The sequence below is a fragment of the Pygocentrus nattereri genome, chromosome 18, assembly GCF_015220715.1.
Source record: "Pygocentrus nattereri isolate fPygNat1 chromosome 18, fPygNat1.pri, whole genome shotgun sequence".
Taxonomy (NCBI): domain Eukaryota; kingdom Metazoa; phylum Chordata; class Actinopteri; order Characiformes; family Serrasalmidae; genus Pygocentrus; species Pygocentrus nattereri.
The window spans coordinates 2,168,055-2,185,554 of NC_051228.1; the positions used below are offsets into that span (position 1 = coordinate 2,168,055).

General features: G+C 43.5%; 2 protein-coding genes across 2 annotated transcripts in view; both read right to left on the minus strand.

Annotated features, from left to right (window-relative positions):
- The window catches only part of foxo1b (forkhead box O1 b), a 54,965-nt gene extending 48,260 nt beyond the window's left edge, over nt 1–6,705 (minus strand). Inside the window, exon 1 of the mRNA XM_017721987.2 lies at nt 5,552–6,705. Coding sequence (XP_017577476.1) covers nt 5,552–6,091 — 540 coding nt within the window. The 5' untranslated portion in view covers nt 6,092–6,705. The remainder of the gene's footprint in view (nt 1–5,551) is intronic.
- A 1,154-nt stretch (nt 6,706–7,859) lies between these two features.
- ap4m1 (adaptor related protein complex 4 subunit mu 1) overlaps nt 7,860–17,500 on the minus strand; it is a 10,406-nt gene continuing 765 nt past the window's right edge. The window contains exons 2-15 of the mRNA XM_017721986.2: nt 16,879–16,964; nt 16,671–16,777; nt 15,552–15,648; nt 15,308–15,418; nt 14,471–14,551; nt 13,172–13,234; nt 13,003–13,069; nt 12,843–12,896; nt 12,627–12,733; nt 10,113–10,204; nt 9,973–10,017; nt 9,736–9,786; nt 9,296–9,413; nt 7,860–8,229 (exon numbers count right to left, since the gene is read on the minus strand). Coding sequence (XP_017577475.1) covers nt 8,038–8,229; nt 9,296–9,413; nt 9,736–9,786; nt 9,973–10,017; nt 10,113–10,204; nt 12,627–12,733; nt 12,843–12,896; nt 13,003–13,069; nt 13,172–13,234; nt 14,471–14,551; nt 15,308–15,418; nt 15,552–15,648; nt 16,671–16,777; nt 16,879–16,964 — 1,271 coding nt within the window. The 3' untranslated portion in view covers nt 7,860–8,037. The remainder of the gene's footprint in view (nt 8,230–9,295; nt 9,414–9,735; nt 9,787–9,972; nt 10,018–10,112; nt 10,205–12,626; nt 12,734–12,842; nt 12,897–13,002; nt 13,070–13,171; nt 13,235–14,470; nt 14,552–15,307; nt 15,419–15,551; nt 15,649–16,670; nt 16,778–16,878; nt 16,965–17,500) is intronic.

Sequence of the window (17,500 nt, forward strand, 5' to 3'; positions counted from 1 at the left end):
CAGAACCATTTTAAAAAAGGTTCTATATAGAACCATATAGAACACAGTATCCATCAATCTGCACAACCATGTCACCATGCAGAGCAGTACTAAATCATGAAATGGATCTAAATACAAGCCATGGTTCCAAATAGAACCACTGCCTTTAATAAAGAACCCTTGAAGAACCACCTTTTTGTATGTGTATCATCTAAATAGTTATATAATGCTGTTGTCGGATCAAAACCTCGTATCTCCATTTTTGTCGTTTTTCAGTTTTTGACATGATTTGAAAATGCCGGTGTCTCTTCACACTGCGTTTAAATTTCATGACGAACGGACCAAAAGAAACGGAACAAAATGCTCCGAAAAAAACTCTGGTTCCATTGGCTTCCATTAAAGGTAAAGCAGGTTTTTCCCTTCTCCTGTAAAGTTCCCGTTTTGGAGACAGGAGGTTTTGTTCCGACAGCAGTGATGAGCTGAATGTACAGCAGAACGACGATAAGCCTCCAGTGTGAAGCGCTGCAGTTCTGACAGGTGAACGACGGCAGAGCGGCGCTTCAGAACAAACCGGCCTTAATTTAGCTCATGAGAAATCAGGCTGTAAAACCGCGGCGGAACTGCAGGCCTCGGCTGTGATAGTCAGCGTGACTGACCACATCTCACAGGACTTTCAGAAGCGTCTGAGCACTGGGCCACGCTCCCGACTTCTCAAAGTGATTTTTACATCTTTTTTTTAAAGTAAAAGAGTGAAATGATATAGTTTTAGTTCCAGAGGTTAAAACTGGGACTAGACATGTATTGTTACATATAGATTCTATCATATGCGTAATATTTATTGGACACATTATTATTACATATAGCTATTTATATACTACATACTATACATGAAGCATGTTATTATTACATGTAGATATTTATATGCAATACATATGGGACATATTATTACTCCATACAGATTCTTACATATGAATAATACATAATATGGTGCATAATGTTAGTACATGAAGGTACCTATGCATAATACTTATATGACACATTACATATAAATATATATGGGGCCTAATATTATTACATATAGGTACATACAATACATATGGGACTTTTTATAATCACATACAGATTCTATTCTAGATTCTGACATATGCATAGTACAAATAGTATTACACATAGACATTACATGTATGGTACATATAGGGAATATAATATATATATATATATATATATATATATATATATATATATATATATATATATATATATATATATATATATATATATATATACACACACACACACACACACACACTATGGTCTCCCCCATGGTTGTTAAGGTGTTGCTAGGCTGCTGCTATGATATCCAGGGTGTTGCTAAGGTGCTGCTAGGCTGTGGCTATGGAATCCCTGTGGTTGTTGAGGTGTTGCTTGGTTGCTGCAATGGTTTCTTATGTGATTGCTAAGGTGTTGCTAGGCTGTTGCTATGGTCTCTCAGGTGGTTGCTAAAGCGTTGCTGGGCTCCTGCTATGAAAACCAGGGGGTTGTTAGGCCATTGTTACGGATTCCCTGTGATTGTTGAAGTATTCCTCAGCTGTTGCTATGGTGTCCCAGGTGGCTGTTAAGGTGCTGCTAGGCTGCCGCTATTATATCCAGGAGGTTGCTATGGTGCTGCTAGGCCGTTGCTATGGAATCCCAGGTGGCTGCTAATATGTGTGTATATTTATGCACTTGTAAGTGACAGATATCCTTTTTTTTTTACATGCAATCAATCCCAAATGCACACAGTACGATCTATAAACAGTAGGAAAAAAGCATAGAATAATAAAACGAAGAACATTAAGAAGCCGCTCTGTAATTTCCTGTTAGATTCGACTGTAACTTTGCGCTCTGTGGTTTTGCACAGTGCTGTATATTAATACTGCTTTTATATTTATATCGATTCATACTGTTTTGAAAACACAAGGTAAGGGAACTGATATAAATACAGTAATTACAGCGCATGAAGCCGCAGTCTACACGCGGCGTTAAACATTTTAAAAGTAGGTTGCTAAAACTGACTCACCTTCTGAAACTCTAATCTTACACACACACTCACACACTCACACACTACCTCTGCATACCTTCCTCTCCTGGATTACTCATACTGAAACATCTTTGTACCTACTGTGAGCTTGGGACATTCACACGTAACCTCAGCCAACCTCACTCTTCCGTTTGCAGGCGCACAGCGAGGAAGTTGTTCGCTGCTCAAACGTGTCTGCAGATGAATCTCCCTTTAAACCAGCTACGACTTCTCTGTCAAACCTAATAACCGCACTGATCGCTGACCACACGCTGTGAAACTGACCGGCGTGCTGCACCACTGAGGGGAGTCTTGTGTGCGTGTGTAGTCCCCCCGACTGTCGTCCCAGAAATCCCAAACCAACCCACGCGCCGCTGGGGGACTTCACGAGCACTTCTCAAAAGGCAGGCCAACAACCTTTTACCAACAGCTGCACGCATTACTGTTACCACACACAAAGCTAGATCAGATTAGATTATAATCTCACTGCAGCTCACTGCACACGGACGTTACAGGTTATAGCCTCTCACTGCATCGCAATTATACCTTATAATCTCTCTAATATCTGCTACTACACGCAGGTATATTATAGCATATCTAATAATCTCTCATCCTATAGTACCACAGTTACATTTGCTATTATATGCATACTATAGCTCATTACACACAGATAAATGCCATTAAGGGTTATAATCTCTCAGACACTGTATCTCACTGCATGCCGACAAATGACTTTACAGGTTATAATCTCTCGCTGTTATTACTTCTAGATAAATGATGTTTTATAATCTCTCTTTATCTCACTTGTTAGTAGACATAGCTAAAGAGTATTACATCATAACCTCGCATTGGCTTTTAGCTGTTATTACATGTACATTACAACTTATAGCATGAAGCTAAATTGCATTAGAGGTTATAATCACTCATTGTTATTACATGAAGCTAAACTGTGTTTCGTAATCTCTCGTTATCTCACTTGTTACTAAACATAGCTCAAGTGTATTACATCTTATAACCTCGCATTGTCTTTCAGTTGTTATTACATGTACATTACAGCTTATAGCATGTAGCTAAATTACATTACTGGTTATAATCTGGCTATAAACTTGTTATTACATGCAGTGACAGTATTATAGTTTGTAATCCTACATTGTCTTTCTCTAACAGTTACGCTCATTATTACATGTACGTTACAGCTCATAACACGCAGCTGAGGTAACATTACAGGTTATAATCCCTCCCTGTTGTTACATGTAGCAAAACTATGTCTTATAATCTAATTATCTCATTTGTTACGTAGCTAAAGGACATTTTATCTTACAATCTCCCTTTTTATTAGGAGTTGCACTCATTACATCGACATTTTAGACAATATACACAATAATCTCTCACTGTTATTACAGCTCATAATCTCTTAATAGCTATGCTTGTAACTTGGCCTATGACATACAGCTAAAGCCACTGCTGAGCATCAATGGGCAATAAGGGCACAGCTGCTCGGCCAGTGCGGCTCAGTTCAGGTACGGCTGACGGACTTTATCCATTACACTGGTGGTCACCAACCCAGGCCTGGATATCTACTGACCTTCTTTCAGGTTTGGACCCAAATCCAACACACTTGACTGTCATGAACGGAAAAAGCAAATCACATCACTTAAGCCAAACAGGACGGAAGTTAAGGGATGTTTCTTGTGGGCAACGCTCCAGGGTTTTTTTTTAGATTCCTATAGGAATCACATTGAAATTCCTGTCGTATAGAACTGATAGCACTTCAATCGTTCCCTACAGCAAAACACACTAGTTGCTCTAATTTAACGAGCAGAAGCGCATTGCTATATAATGCATGATTCTTGCATTGTGCTCTATAGCAATATGTATTAATTGTCCCAGTTTACTGTAATATTCTTATAGAAAGTGCATATAAATTCTTAATATTTACATATGTAAAGTGAAATGTCCCAAATGATTCCTAAAATGTCCCAAATGATTCCTCCAGGCAACCTACAGAAATCTAAGGGCGGTTTTTCAGACTTATTTTCTCATTAATATTGCAACTGCAATTAAAACTGCGATTATTTTCTATAAATTAATGCTCAGCCCTATTTTTTTGACCAGAAAGTCCATATACATCATATTCTCCGGCTTGAGGTTTGACCCCTGAATACAGTGTGCGCGAGTGCGAAGTTGTGGTTCTGATGGCGCAACACTTGGGGGTTTGGTTGGATCTAATTGGTCTAGCTTTCCTACAGGCAGTTCACAGGCTCTGAGTTATTTGGGCAAATTTCCCATTTTTAATAATGCAGGCTGTAATAAACTGCAGCTCTTGTGATTCAAAAACTGCATTTTGTTAAACTGCGATTTCAGCTTAAAAATAATTCATTTTTCCACCCTAATATTTCATCTAAATTACTTGTGTAATATACAGATTGCACTGTAGCTGTAATAACCCGCATAATCTGCTTTACTGGTGTACACCCCTATAGTAAACAATACGGAATACAAAGTACGGGAAACTAAAGCGAAAGTAAGGTGAGTGCCCCTCGTTAGATCCAGCAGGAATCATACAGAAATCCCTCTATTACTGCAGTAATATCTATAACACCTGTGTAGTGCTGTGCTGCAGAGGAATAGATGCCTATAGGAACGCTGTAGAAAGTTCTGGACTATTACAAACCCATATAATCTATATCACTTGTGATGCTCCCTCCTGTAAACTAAAACGTCAAAGTGAATCAAAGTGATTCCAGCATCCTTCAGGTATTACAATATAATCTATAACGCTATATCGTCCTACACTAAACAGTTAGAACGGTTAGTCTCCTGTTGACTTTCATAACTCCTTGTATTATTACATTATTACGGTTTCGTTTTCATAAAACCAGGATAAGCACTGTTCTGGAGCGAGCGTTTAAATATAAATCCCACCAGTTTTTCGAAACGTCTGCATATTTCAGTGTGTGAGATGTAAACAGAGAGATCCAGAGGGTTTGGCGTGAAATGGTTCAGATTTCCTTACAGTGGTGGTGATGGGAACCAGGGGTCGCCATGACTACAACACAGATATAGACATTCTGTTCACTATCCAAAACCACCAGTGTGCCAACACGAGTCTTCCGAGCTTTTCTATGGAATATCAATGATGGTAAAATAGCCAACAAGTTGTCTTTGGGGACTATTTTGCCCCACAACGCCCTGCATATTACGTAGCCCTCCGCCATGAACAGATTTTAAGGCCAAAATCTTCTCAAAACTAACATAAAACAGCGTCTCAGTCATCAGGCAATGTGTTCACATCCATTGCCTGCAGTAACTTTCTGTGTGGGGGGGGGGGGGCTTTTAGAGGCGGACGTCTGGTTCCTACCACCACCGCTGCGCACAGATCTGACTCTGCAGGTTTTTCTAAAAATGGAGCATTTCACAACACACCACTCTGACTGAACTTTGTTTACCTCTTAACCATTTAATTATGGGGAACTTTTGAAAAATTGGCTGGAGTTCCTCTTTAATGTGTACCTTCCATCCCGCGGAGCTGTTGCTGTCCCCCTTGTCCCTGAAGTAAGGCACACTCTTCACCATCCACTCGTAGATCTGACTCAGGGTGAGGCGCTTCTCAGGGGAGCTTTCGATGGCCCTGGTGATCAAATCCGCGTAGCTCATGTTGCCCCAGGCGTTTCTACGCGAAGAGCTGCTCTTCCTCTGCCCGGAAAGAGGCACCTGTTGCTGCTGCTGCTGCTGCGGCTGCTGAACCAGCCTGGGGCTCTGCTGGGGCTGCTGGGGCTGCTGGTGGACGCAGCCTTCCGGACACGGGAAGCCACTGCACGGCACAAACCCCTTCCCATCCTCCGGGTAGTCCTCCGTCTCTTCCAGCAGGCTCAGGCTGCTGATAAAGTCCACATTGCCCGGCTCCTGCTTCACCGAAGGCGCCGGGGAGGATGTGCTCGAACCGCCCGGCTCGCTGAGGTCCGGTCTCGGCAGCGGCCAAGTGCAAGAGCGCGGCCGGGAAAGAGGCTCGAAGTCCGGGTCGAAATCGACCAGCTGCCGCTGCTCGGCCATGGCGAAAACTGAAGCTAGAGCGAGTGAATTTCCGCAGCTTTTCACCCAAACTAAGAGCAACTATGCATGGCTGGTTTCCCTCAAACCTTCTCTGGAAAAAAGTAGGTGTTTCTGTTTTGGAGCCGCTCAGTGATGCGGAGCTCTCACCATGCTTCAGCTTTCGGAGTGAGTTTAGTTGTAGAAGCGGCGTAAACTGACACCATCCGCAGCGCCGACCACGCCCACTCCTGAGCAGAGCGTCCAATCACGCGCGTCATATTTGCATATCCCCGCCCCGCTGCATACTCAACCACCTGTTGATTTCCTTTCTGTTTAGCGATATTTCAAAGATTCCAGCAAACAAATCTTCAAAAGATTGCACATTTCCAGGGAAAATCCACCCGTTTTTCACAAGTTCTACACGATTAAAAGATTGTGATGTTAAGAAAGTCATTCAGAGCGGTTTGGAGTGAATATTTGTTTTTACAGTGGTGGTGATGGGAACCAGACGTCCCCTTCTAAAAGCTCCCTCACAGAAAGTTCCTACATGAAATGATCACTAAAACTGTTTCAGTGAGACTTTTATACGTATTTTAATCCATTTATTTTAAAGGGGCACAGGCTATTTCAGCATTCCATATAAGCTCAGAAGACTCGTGTAGGTTCTCTGGTGGTTCTGGATGGTAAATAAAGTGTCTATATCTGTGTTGTAGTCATGGCGACGCCTGGTTCCCATCAGCACCACTGTAAAGTCGTCTGAACCATTTCACACCAAACCCCTCTGACGAACATCTCAGTGGCTGAATTTTTTACAAATGGGTGGAATTCCCCTTTAAGCATTAGTAAACAGTCCCATTAAGCTGTCCTTATAAATTTCTCCAAAGTTTAGAAGTTAGGAAGTATTTAGAAATCAACATGAAAGCAGGTACGAAGCAAACAAACCCCTAAAACTGGATCTTCTGAGGTCAGCACGCCAAACTAACATTTTTATGAAGATTACTGACTGACTGTCATGTTTTAAAGCAGACCACAGATTGAAGATGGACTGTATATTAAGATTTAGGTCACTAGGGAGCGCCATAAGCCACCAGCCCTGCATTACTAGAAGAGCAGACTACACCTGGTGGACATTGAAAGATCTACATTCCCAAATGGAAGTGAAAAAGGAACACAGTCCTGCTCTCGAAACAACTGTAAATTAGGCCTAATTCACCACGTGAAAGACTTCTTGCTCTACACATGGAAAAGGCAGTTTTCAAGCCGCGTGGACCTTAGAAGACGCTGGCATGCAAACCTAAAAGGGAATTCCAGACATTTAACTAAATGGTTAAAATGTCAACAAAGTCATTCAGAGTGGTTTGGTGCGAAACGCTCCGTTCTAGATACACTTGCTCACAGTGGTGGTGATAAGAACCGAACGTCCACCTCTAAAAGCTCCCTCACGGAGAATCCTTACATTAAATGGTTAAGAATTTACGGCCTGATGCCCAAAACATGGTTTGACAATAGTTTTGGGATAAAGTTTTGGAGTAAAACACATTTTTAAAGTCCATTCATAGTGGAAGGATACATCTGGGGTGCTGTGAGGCAAAATAGTCCCTGAAGACAACTTTTTTTTTTTTTTCAGATTTATCACTATTTTACCATAATCAACATTCCATATAAAACTGCTTATAAAAAATCTTTTTTTATTTAAAAAAAATTTAATTTGAGCTATGTTAATTAGGTCCTGGGTCATATTTGTGCTACCCAGCACAAAACCGTAAATAAAGTCAGAAGAAATCAAATATTACTGTTAATCGTCCAATAAACCAGTTTAATTCTTTACATGTAAACTCTCTGCAGCACAAAGAAACAAACACTGTCAGAACACATACTGTCCCAGCGGTCCTTCACCGTCGAGCACTGAGAAGCACCGGGCCCCTGCTAAAAAGTCCAGTGTGTGGTCATAAGCTGGAACGTGTTGGTCAGATGCGGATGGTGTAGGAGTCGGAGTGTGTGACGTAGCGGACCCAGCGCTGCGACATCCCCGGCTGGGTCGGTGAGAGCCGGAGGAAGCGGATCTGGAGTCCCGTACAGGTCTGTTTGGGCAGCTCAAAGCTCATACTGACCGGCCCCACCTCCAGGAGAGAGGCGGAGCTAAGACTCGGAACCTCCACCTATACAAACAAACAGCACTCAGGGTCAACATTATGGATGTCTGAGTGCATTTCAGTGTTCAGTACCAACAGTCAGTTAGAATGGACAGTACTAATGTGTACTGAATAATATCGGAAAAGAACAGAAATCCCACAGACGCAAAATACTCCTATAATAGGAGCCAATGGCTGTCATTTTAAGGTCAGTCCATTTTAGACCCCGAGTCTGAATCATAAACATGCCTTTTTAGATACTATTTCTATTTAACTCTACTCAGCCAACTCTAAAGGGTCTGAACGAGTCTCCATATTTCAGTCCAGCATTCTCATAAATACAGAAATTACACATTATTTTTATAGCCATTACTGAATAATTCATAGTACATAACCACTAATGTACTATTTAATAGTTACTGAAAAATTTACAGTAGATGCTGAATAATTCATAGTAGACACTGAATGATTCATAGCAGATACTGAATAATTCATAGTAGATACTGAATAATTCATAGGAGACGCTGAATTATTCATAGCAGATGCTGAAAAATTCATGGCAGATACTGAATAATTCATAGACAATATGGAAAAATTCACAGTAGACACTGAATAATTCATAGTAGATACTGAATGATTCACAGTAGACACTGAATAATTCACAGTAGACACTGAATAATTCATAGTAGACACTGAATAATTCATAGTAGATACTGAATGATTCACAGTAGACACTGAATAATTCATAGCAGATACTGAATGATTCATAGTAGATACTGAATGTTTCACAGTAGACACTGAATAATTCATAGTAGATACTGAATAATTCACAGTAGACACTGAATAATTCATAGTAGACACTGAATAATTCATAGCAGATACTGAATAATTCATAGTAGATACTGAATGATTCACAGTAGACACTGAATAATTCATAGTAGATACTGAATGATTCATAGTAGACACTGAATAATTCATAGTAGACACCGAATGATTGATTGTAAGTATTATCATATACATTTATGAGGAATTTTTACAGATTACCAGTTAAGCTGCTCAGAGCAAACCCTACATTAACTGTATTCAGTGTTACCTTGAACAGAGCAGACAGCTGAGCGCCTCCAGGGAATCGTGGGATTGACCACAGAATGGCCTTATTTTTAAGCTGCAGCTCCGCCGTCTGGTCAGGACTGCTCAGCTCCTGGGACAGACTGAACAGAGAAAAGCATATGAAGGTACAGCGATGTTATAATACAGAGGTTTCCCTTTTTATGGTGGCTCAGAAATGCTTTGATAGCGAGCTTTTTTAAGATATTAAAAAAAGGCTAAATTTACATCATTCAAATTTCCACGTTAATATATTACATCAATTAAATTTCTGCCAAATTTCAAGTAAACCAAAAGACAGAACTGCACTTAAGTAACATATTTCATTCAAGCAAGTTCAGGGAGTTTCTTTTCAGTGTGGTGAGCCGTCTCATTTTTTTAGACACGTGATGGATATGGTGATATGGATGTGTTATAATTGTGTACCTTAAAGAACCCTTTGGGACGGGCACAGTAACCGAAACATTCAGGGCGGTGCTGCAAAAACAGAGTTTAATTAGACAAACTGCGGTAAATGAATGAACTTTAAACTCTTTCAGTAAGAACAAAATAAATTAACCATACAAAACACATTCTGGCAACTTTCGTGCCCACAAACTTTGTCGTACGGCTCATCTCAAGCTGAATTTGCACGATAAACACTTGCAGTGCAGTATATTGTACCTTTTGGGGGGCAAGTCGCAGCGCAGTTTGAGGAAGATTAATAACCTACAGGGACAGACGGTGAATGTTAAGCTATTTTTCTCAGAAGCTTCTGCGTCAGCGATGATTTCTGAGTGTGCGGCAGATCACAGTCAGTGTACCTGCTCCCGTAATCTTTCTCCACCGTGGGGAAGAGGCGGAACGGCGGCGCGCAGGGCAGCTCGTCGCTCAGCTGGTACTGCATCAGAGTTTGCTGAAGCACAAACAAACACGATGTCAGATTCTTTTGAACAAGAGGTTTTGTTCAATTTCAGTACAGAAATGTAGTTAAACTGACACTTCATAACGCGCTCTTTACAAAACTGAAAGAGCTCTCTCTCTCTCTCTCTCTCTCTCTCTCTCTCTCTCTCTCTCTCTCTCGCTCTCTCTCTCTCTCGCTCTCTCTCGCTCGCTCGCTCTCTCTCTCTCTCTCTCTCTCTCTCTCTCTCTCTCTCTCTCTCGCTCTCTCTCTCTCTCTCTCTCTCTCTCTCTCTCTCTCTCTCTCGCTCTCTCTCTCTCTCGCTCTCTCTCGCTCGCTCTCTCTCTCTCTCTCTCTCTCTCTCTCTCTCTCTCTCTCTCGCTCTCTCTCTCGCTCTCTCTCTCTCTCGCTCTCTCTCGCTCGCTCGCTCTCTCGCTCTCTCTCTCGCTCTCTCTCGCTCTCTCTCGCTCTCTCTCTCGCTCTCTCTCTCGCTCTCTCTCTCGCTCTCTCTCTCGCTCTCTCGCTCTCTCTCGCTCTCTCTCGCTCTCTCTCGCTCGCTCTCTCTCTCTCTCGCTCGCTCTCTCTCTCTCTCTCGCTCGCTCTCTCGCTCGCTCGCTCTCTCTCTCTCTCTCGCTCGCTCTCTCGCTCGCTCTCTCTCTCGCTCTCTCTCGCTCTCTCTCTCTCTCTCTCTCTTGCTCTCTCTCTCTCTCTCTCGCTCGCTCTCTCTCTCTCTCGCTCGCTCTCTCTCTCTCTCGCTCGCTCGCTCTCTCGCTCTCTCTCTCGCTCTCTCTCTCGCTCTCTCTCTCGCTCTCTCTCGCTCTCTCTCGCTCTCTCTCGCTCTCTCTCTCGCTCTCTCGCTCTCTCTCGCTCTCTCTCTCGCTCTCTCTCGCTCTCTCTCGCTCTCTCTCGCTCTCTCTCGCTCGCTCTCTCTCTCTCTCGCTCGCTCTCTCTCTCGCTCGCTCTCTCTCTCTCTCTCTCTCGCTCTCTCTCGCTCTCTCTCGCTCTCTCTCTCTCTCGCTCGCTCTCTCTCGCTCGCTCTCGCTCGCTCTCTCTCGCTCTCTCTCGCTCTCTCTCTCTCTCGCTCGCTCTCTCTCGCTCGCTCTCGCTCGCTCTCTCTCGCTCTCTCTCGCTCTCTCTCACTCTCCTTCTCTCTCTCTCACTCACTCTCGCTCTCCTTCTCTCTCTCTCTCTCTCTCTCTCGCTCTCCTTTTCTCTCTCGCTCTCCCTCTCTCTCCCTCTGTCTCTCTCTCCCTCTCTCTCCTTCTCTCCCTGCACTCTGTAGTTCTACAGTTACAGACTGTAGTCCATCTGTTTCTCTGATACTCTGTTACCCTGTTCTTCAGTGGTCAGGACCCCCATGGACCCTCACAGAGCAGGTACTGTTTGGGTGGTGGGTCATTCTCAGCACTGCAGTGACACTGACGTGGTGGTGGTGTGTTAGTGTGTGTTGCGCTGGTCTGAGTGGATCAGACACAGCAGTGCTGCTGGAGTTTTTAACACCTCAGTGTCGCTGCTGGACTGAGAATAGTCCACCAACCAAAAACATCCAGCCAGCAGCGTCCTGTGGGCAACGTCCTGTGGGCAGCGTCCTGTGACCCCTGATGAAGGACTAAAGGATGACCAACACAAACTGTGCAGCAGCAGATGAGCTGTCGTCTCTGACTTTACATCTACAAGGTGGACCGACAAGGCAGGAGTGTCTAATAGAGTGGACAGTGAGTGGACACAGTGTTTAAAAACTCCAGCAGCACTGCTGTGTCTGATCCACTCGCACCAGCACATCACACTCTAATACACCACCACCACCATGTCAGCGTTACTGCAGTGCTGAGAATGACCCACCACCCAAATAGTACCTGCTCTGTGGGGGTCCATGGGGGTCCTGACCACTGAAGAACAGGGTAACAGAGTATCAGAGAAACAGATGGACTACAGTCTGTAACTGTAGAACTACAGAGTGAAGCTATACGGTCAGTGGAGCTGATAAAGTGAGGTGGTCAGAATGTCCTGCCTGACCGGTGTGTACGTATATACATGTCGCTGCTGTCAGAACAAAACCTTGCATCTCCAAAATGGTGGTAACTTTATAGGAGCAGTAAAAAAACATACTTTAACTTTTAATGTAAGTCAATGGAACCAGACGTTATTCCCAGTAATTCCGGGCTGTTTCTTTTGGTCCATTCATCATGAAATTTACTAAACAAAGAGCAACACATGCATTCAAATTATGTCAAAAACTGAAGGTTTAGATCCGAGAGCAGCTTTCAGTTAATGTTTTATGAATGGCCTGATTAAAATGATCCTGAATTACTTAAAAACCATGTTCAGTTAATTTCCACTTAATTTCTTCTTTATTTTGGAGATTTAGAGGTTTGGTCATGACAGCGACAACATATATAATACAAATGGGGCTTATTAACACTACATTGATACGTACCTCTCCTTGGCTGGGGCAAACTTTCAAAATCCTGTAAGTATCAAATTCATCGAGTTTTACAGCCTGGTGGAAACTGCACTCATCAACCCTCACAGCTGTTCCATAACCTGGCAGAGAGAGAATCTGAATGAATGAATGAATGAATGAATGAATGAATGAATGAAGCCCTGATCGAGCTCAGAAACAGTTCAGTGCTTCGTGGGCATTCACTCCTACCTCTCAGCTGAGACCTTCCTATACTGAACTCCTCATTCAGCCCGATCCTCATCTCTGCACAACGACAACAACAGGTGTGAGAAACTCGGCAGAATAACATAATAACGCTGGTATTTGATGCTTCAAGTGCTTCATTTTAAAAACATGTTGGTTCCCAAACCTGAACACGTTGGAAGATAACATTTTACCCTGATCTCTCCCTCAACATCGGCTTTCATCAGAACGCCCTGGAGAAGAGGATAAGCAGACAGACACGATTAGTAACTGCTGAAGCCTCCGTCTGGTTCTCAGAGACAGTGCTGGGCACGAAATCGCCCTGCTGCACTCACGTTGGAGCCGATAACCACAGAGAGCCGCTCCACCACGTCCACAAAGATCTCATTCTTTCCGCCCTGCAGACACACAAATACATACACAAGACAAGCATTATACTGCTTCTTTTTTTACACGTTTTCTCTCTAATTTAATCGAAACCAGCCACCGCTTCTTATCGAACTGCTGCTCACACAATGTCCCGGGACAGCCGAACGCGCTCGGAGGAAAGCGCCAACCGCCAGATCTGATATATCAGCTAACAAACGCCTGCGCTGACCAGCATCACACTGACTGATGGGTGGGCCATCCTGCCCACCCAGAGAGAGGTTGCAGCATCACCAGGGATCGAACTCACAAACTTAGACGGTTGCATCACTCGGGAATTATACTGCTTATATTGCAATGAATTCAACAAAGCGCCATCGCAGGGCAGTTGCTGGGCATCCTGCAAGAGATTCTGTGCGTAATTAAGTAAGAAATGGAAGAGGGAAATGGGGTTGAAAATAAAATCAATCTTTTTGAGAAAACACAGGTCTCTGAAACTGATCTTTAGCTTTAGGAGCTGCTTTAGAAACTTGCCTCAGACTTTTATCCAACAGTTTGGATTAAACTGGATCCAAAGCACAGTGCAGAGGCTCATGCTGGGTGTTTTGAGGCAAATTATTTTACCATCAACATCACATATAAAACTCAGACAACAACATGTAGGTTCACTGGTGGTTTTGGAAGGTAAATGAAGTGTTGCAGTCACGGCTGCTCCCTGGTTCCTATCACCACCTCTGTAAAGAAATCTTTACACCTCAGCGTCCTGTGGGCAGCGTCCTGTAGGCAGCGTCCTGTGACCCCTGATAAAGGACTAGAGGATGACCAACACAAACTGTGCAGCAGCAGATGAGCTGTCGTCTCTGACTTTACATCTACAAGGTGAACCGACAAGGTAGGAGTGTCTAGTACAGTGGACAGTGAGTGGACAGTGAGTGGACACAGTGTTTAAAAACTCCAGCAGTACTGCTGTGTCTGATCCACTCGCACCAGCGCAACACACTAACACACCACCACCACGTCACTGTTACTGCAGTGCTGAGAATGACCCACCACCCAAACAGTACCTGCTCTGTGAGGGTCCATGGGGGTCCTGACCACTGAAGAACAGGGTAACAGATGGACTACAGTCTGTAACTGTAGCTGATAAAGTACACAGTGAGTGTAGACACAAGGTGGTTTTACTGAAGTGGCTGGCTGGCGTCTGTCTTCTCCATGAACATCATTCATGTTAATGTGACCTCTTTCAGCAAGACGAAAGCCGGTCCTACCTGTTCGCTGCGATGGGACATGATGGGGCGAGTGGCTGCAGTGCTGGGAGCAACTTTACTCTGCTGGGTCTCCGCTCCGAACTACAGCAGAAAAAAACAGGATGGGCCTTAAAAGGACGCTCGGAAGAAAGTGAGCAAGTACAATCATCGCTACATGATTCGCTACATCGCTACATGTTTACGCAACTACACCGGTCCTGCAACCGGTCTCTTCAGTGAGTTAAACAAAGACAACTACCTTCTAGTGATGTAACTTGAAGGTGGAAGGAGGGTTTGAAAAACGACGCCTGTTTGTTGATTTTTGGGGGTGGGCTTATTTGAAATACTCATTTTTGTCACTTAACAATACTAATGTAGATGTGTTGCTTCCGTTTGGCTTCTTTTCTCTGACTGTGAGTGTAAAAAACTCGTCTCTGGTGTCCATTTACTGTCAAATAAAGACAGAATCTCTGCTTTCTTTATGATTCTGTTCAACAGCCGAGTCGAAACTGACACTAATGCTTGCTTGGTTGTATTTCGCAGCCTATAAATCAGTGGCTAGACTGGCAGACAGGACTGGTTGACACCACAGGGATCACCAAAGGTTCTATGATGTACCTGCATAATGCATGCTGGGTACTGCATTTAGAAAACACTGATGAACAGAAAGATGGAAATGATCTAAAATCTTGCTCAAGGTCACCTCAGTCATGGACTGTCGGCGCTGGGGATCGAACCGGTAACCTTCCGGTCACAGGGCCAGGTCCAATCACTGTTGATTATTTCAAGTAAACTGAATGTATTTGGAGGTTTTTTCAGCGTGAAGAGGTTTAGAAGAGAACGGCAGCACATTCTTACCAGCCCAACGTTGCTGAGGTCAAACAGACTGAAGGGCTTGGAGGTGACCGCCTCCGTCTGGATGAAGTTTTTCAGTATATCGGTGGAGGTTGTCTGTATGTAGCCATAGTCCTAATAGTCCAAAAGAGCTTCCAGTGAGGCAATAACAAATGGAAAAAGGAAAAAGACAACTGGAAGCAACCAGTTTTGGCCATAAACATATTTTTTTGCAAGATGAATGGAAAAACGTTTGCCTAACACTCACCACCATCTCATCCAGGAGCTCGTAAATCAGAGCAAAGTTCATCCGGACAGATTTCTCGCACAGACTGCCGCAGTAGTCCTTGGTCAGAGCTGCAAGCCTGAAAGACATTTAACACCAGCAAAGACAGCAAGACATCATCTCTTCCATGAAAACGGCAGATCTGAAACATTTTCACTGCACGCAAACCAGACAGCCGACTTTACAGTGGTGGTGATGGGAACCAGGCGTCGCCATGACTACAACACAGATATAGACACTTTATTTACCATCCAGAACCACCAGAGAACCTACACGAGTCTTCTGAGTTTATATGAAATGTTGTATGTGAAATATTGATAAATCTGGAAATAATAAGTCTCCCCAGGGACTATTTGGCCCCACAGCGCCCTACACTGCAAAGTTATCTTCTTAAGTAAAATGATTCTAAATATAGCCAAGAAATGCAATATTTCTCCTGTTGAGATTGTTGTAAGCTTGATTCAAGATTATTTACCTTTTTTCTAGACATTTCCTACTTGTTTTAAGTAGATTTTAGTGGCAGGTATTTTGGCTTGTTGTAAGAATTGTGCTTGAAACCAGCAAAGCTGTCTACCAGTATAGTGAGATCATTTCACTTAATAAAAGCACTTAAAACAAGTGAAAAATGTCTAGAAATGACCTGGATACTCTTAAAATAAAGCACAACCACCTTAAAATGAGAAATATTAGACGCATCAACAAGATTTAAGATTTTGTGCGTCCCTCAGCCATGAATGGATTTAAGAAAGAACGTTCCAGCCTCAAATCTGCTCTCGTGTCACAAAACAAGGCGTCAGTCATCAGGCAGCGAGAAGCTTTTAGAGGGGGACGTCTGGTTCCTATCAGCACCACTGGGAACAGTTCTGACTCAGTAAGTTTCTCCAGAACGGCGCATTTCACACCGAGCCGCTCTCAACGACTCCGTTTATTTCCTGCCAGTTTAGTTTAGAGGAATTTTTGATGGAACGCTCCTTTAACTTTAAATCTAGGAGACTTTATTCGTTATAAACTTTGGACTTTTTCTATCGACCGTTCATCAAAATGCTCCGACAGCAGCAACGTGCATGCGGCATACAAACCCTGAAGGTGTCTGTTATTCACCTGTTGAGAAACTCGATGACGGTAAAGGGAGAGGCGTTTGTCTTTGTAGAAGCCACCCAGTAGAGCCCACCCTGCCTGACGTGAATGAAATTCAGATCTTTATGACTCTGAAAAACAGAGAAGACCCGGAGGGCACAACTGTTAGTTCATAATTCACAGTTACAGTGCAAGTCCAGTACAGTCAAATAATCCCAAACGAACACATTACCATGACTACCGGAGGCTGGTCTCCGCTCAGCGCTGTCACCATCTCGAAGAAAACACTGACAGCGTCTTTGTCTGCTTCCCCGCGGACTGAATCAGAGGGTCAAGCACAACACATAGGCAGAAACACTCAGAGTAACCTCAACATGAAAACCTGGCATTTATCGCCATGTCCACTTCCATCCAGCTCCCAACACACCTGGGCAGGTAAACAGTGTTCTCGACAAGACATTTTACTGGGGAGCAAACAAGTGAGATACGGTCAGCGCAGTTACAGGGGAAATCCATAAAAGCTGCAAAATTCAAGGCTTGAGCGATTCGGTGTGAAACGGTTCAGACGTCTTTACAGTGGTGGTGATGGGAACCAGACGTCGCCATGACTACAACACAGATATAGACACTTTATTTACCATCCAGAACCACCATAGAACCGTTAAACGCTTCAGACGTCTGGTTCCTATCACCACAACTCTGACTCTGTGAGTTTCTATAGAACAAAGCGTTTCACACCGAACCACTTCGAATGACTCTGTTCAACTCTTCACCCTTTAGTTATGCAGGAATTCTGGAAAACTGTGCGCCACTGTTCTCTCTGGAAGAACACAGGTTCCTGGTGAAAGGAACCC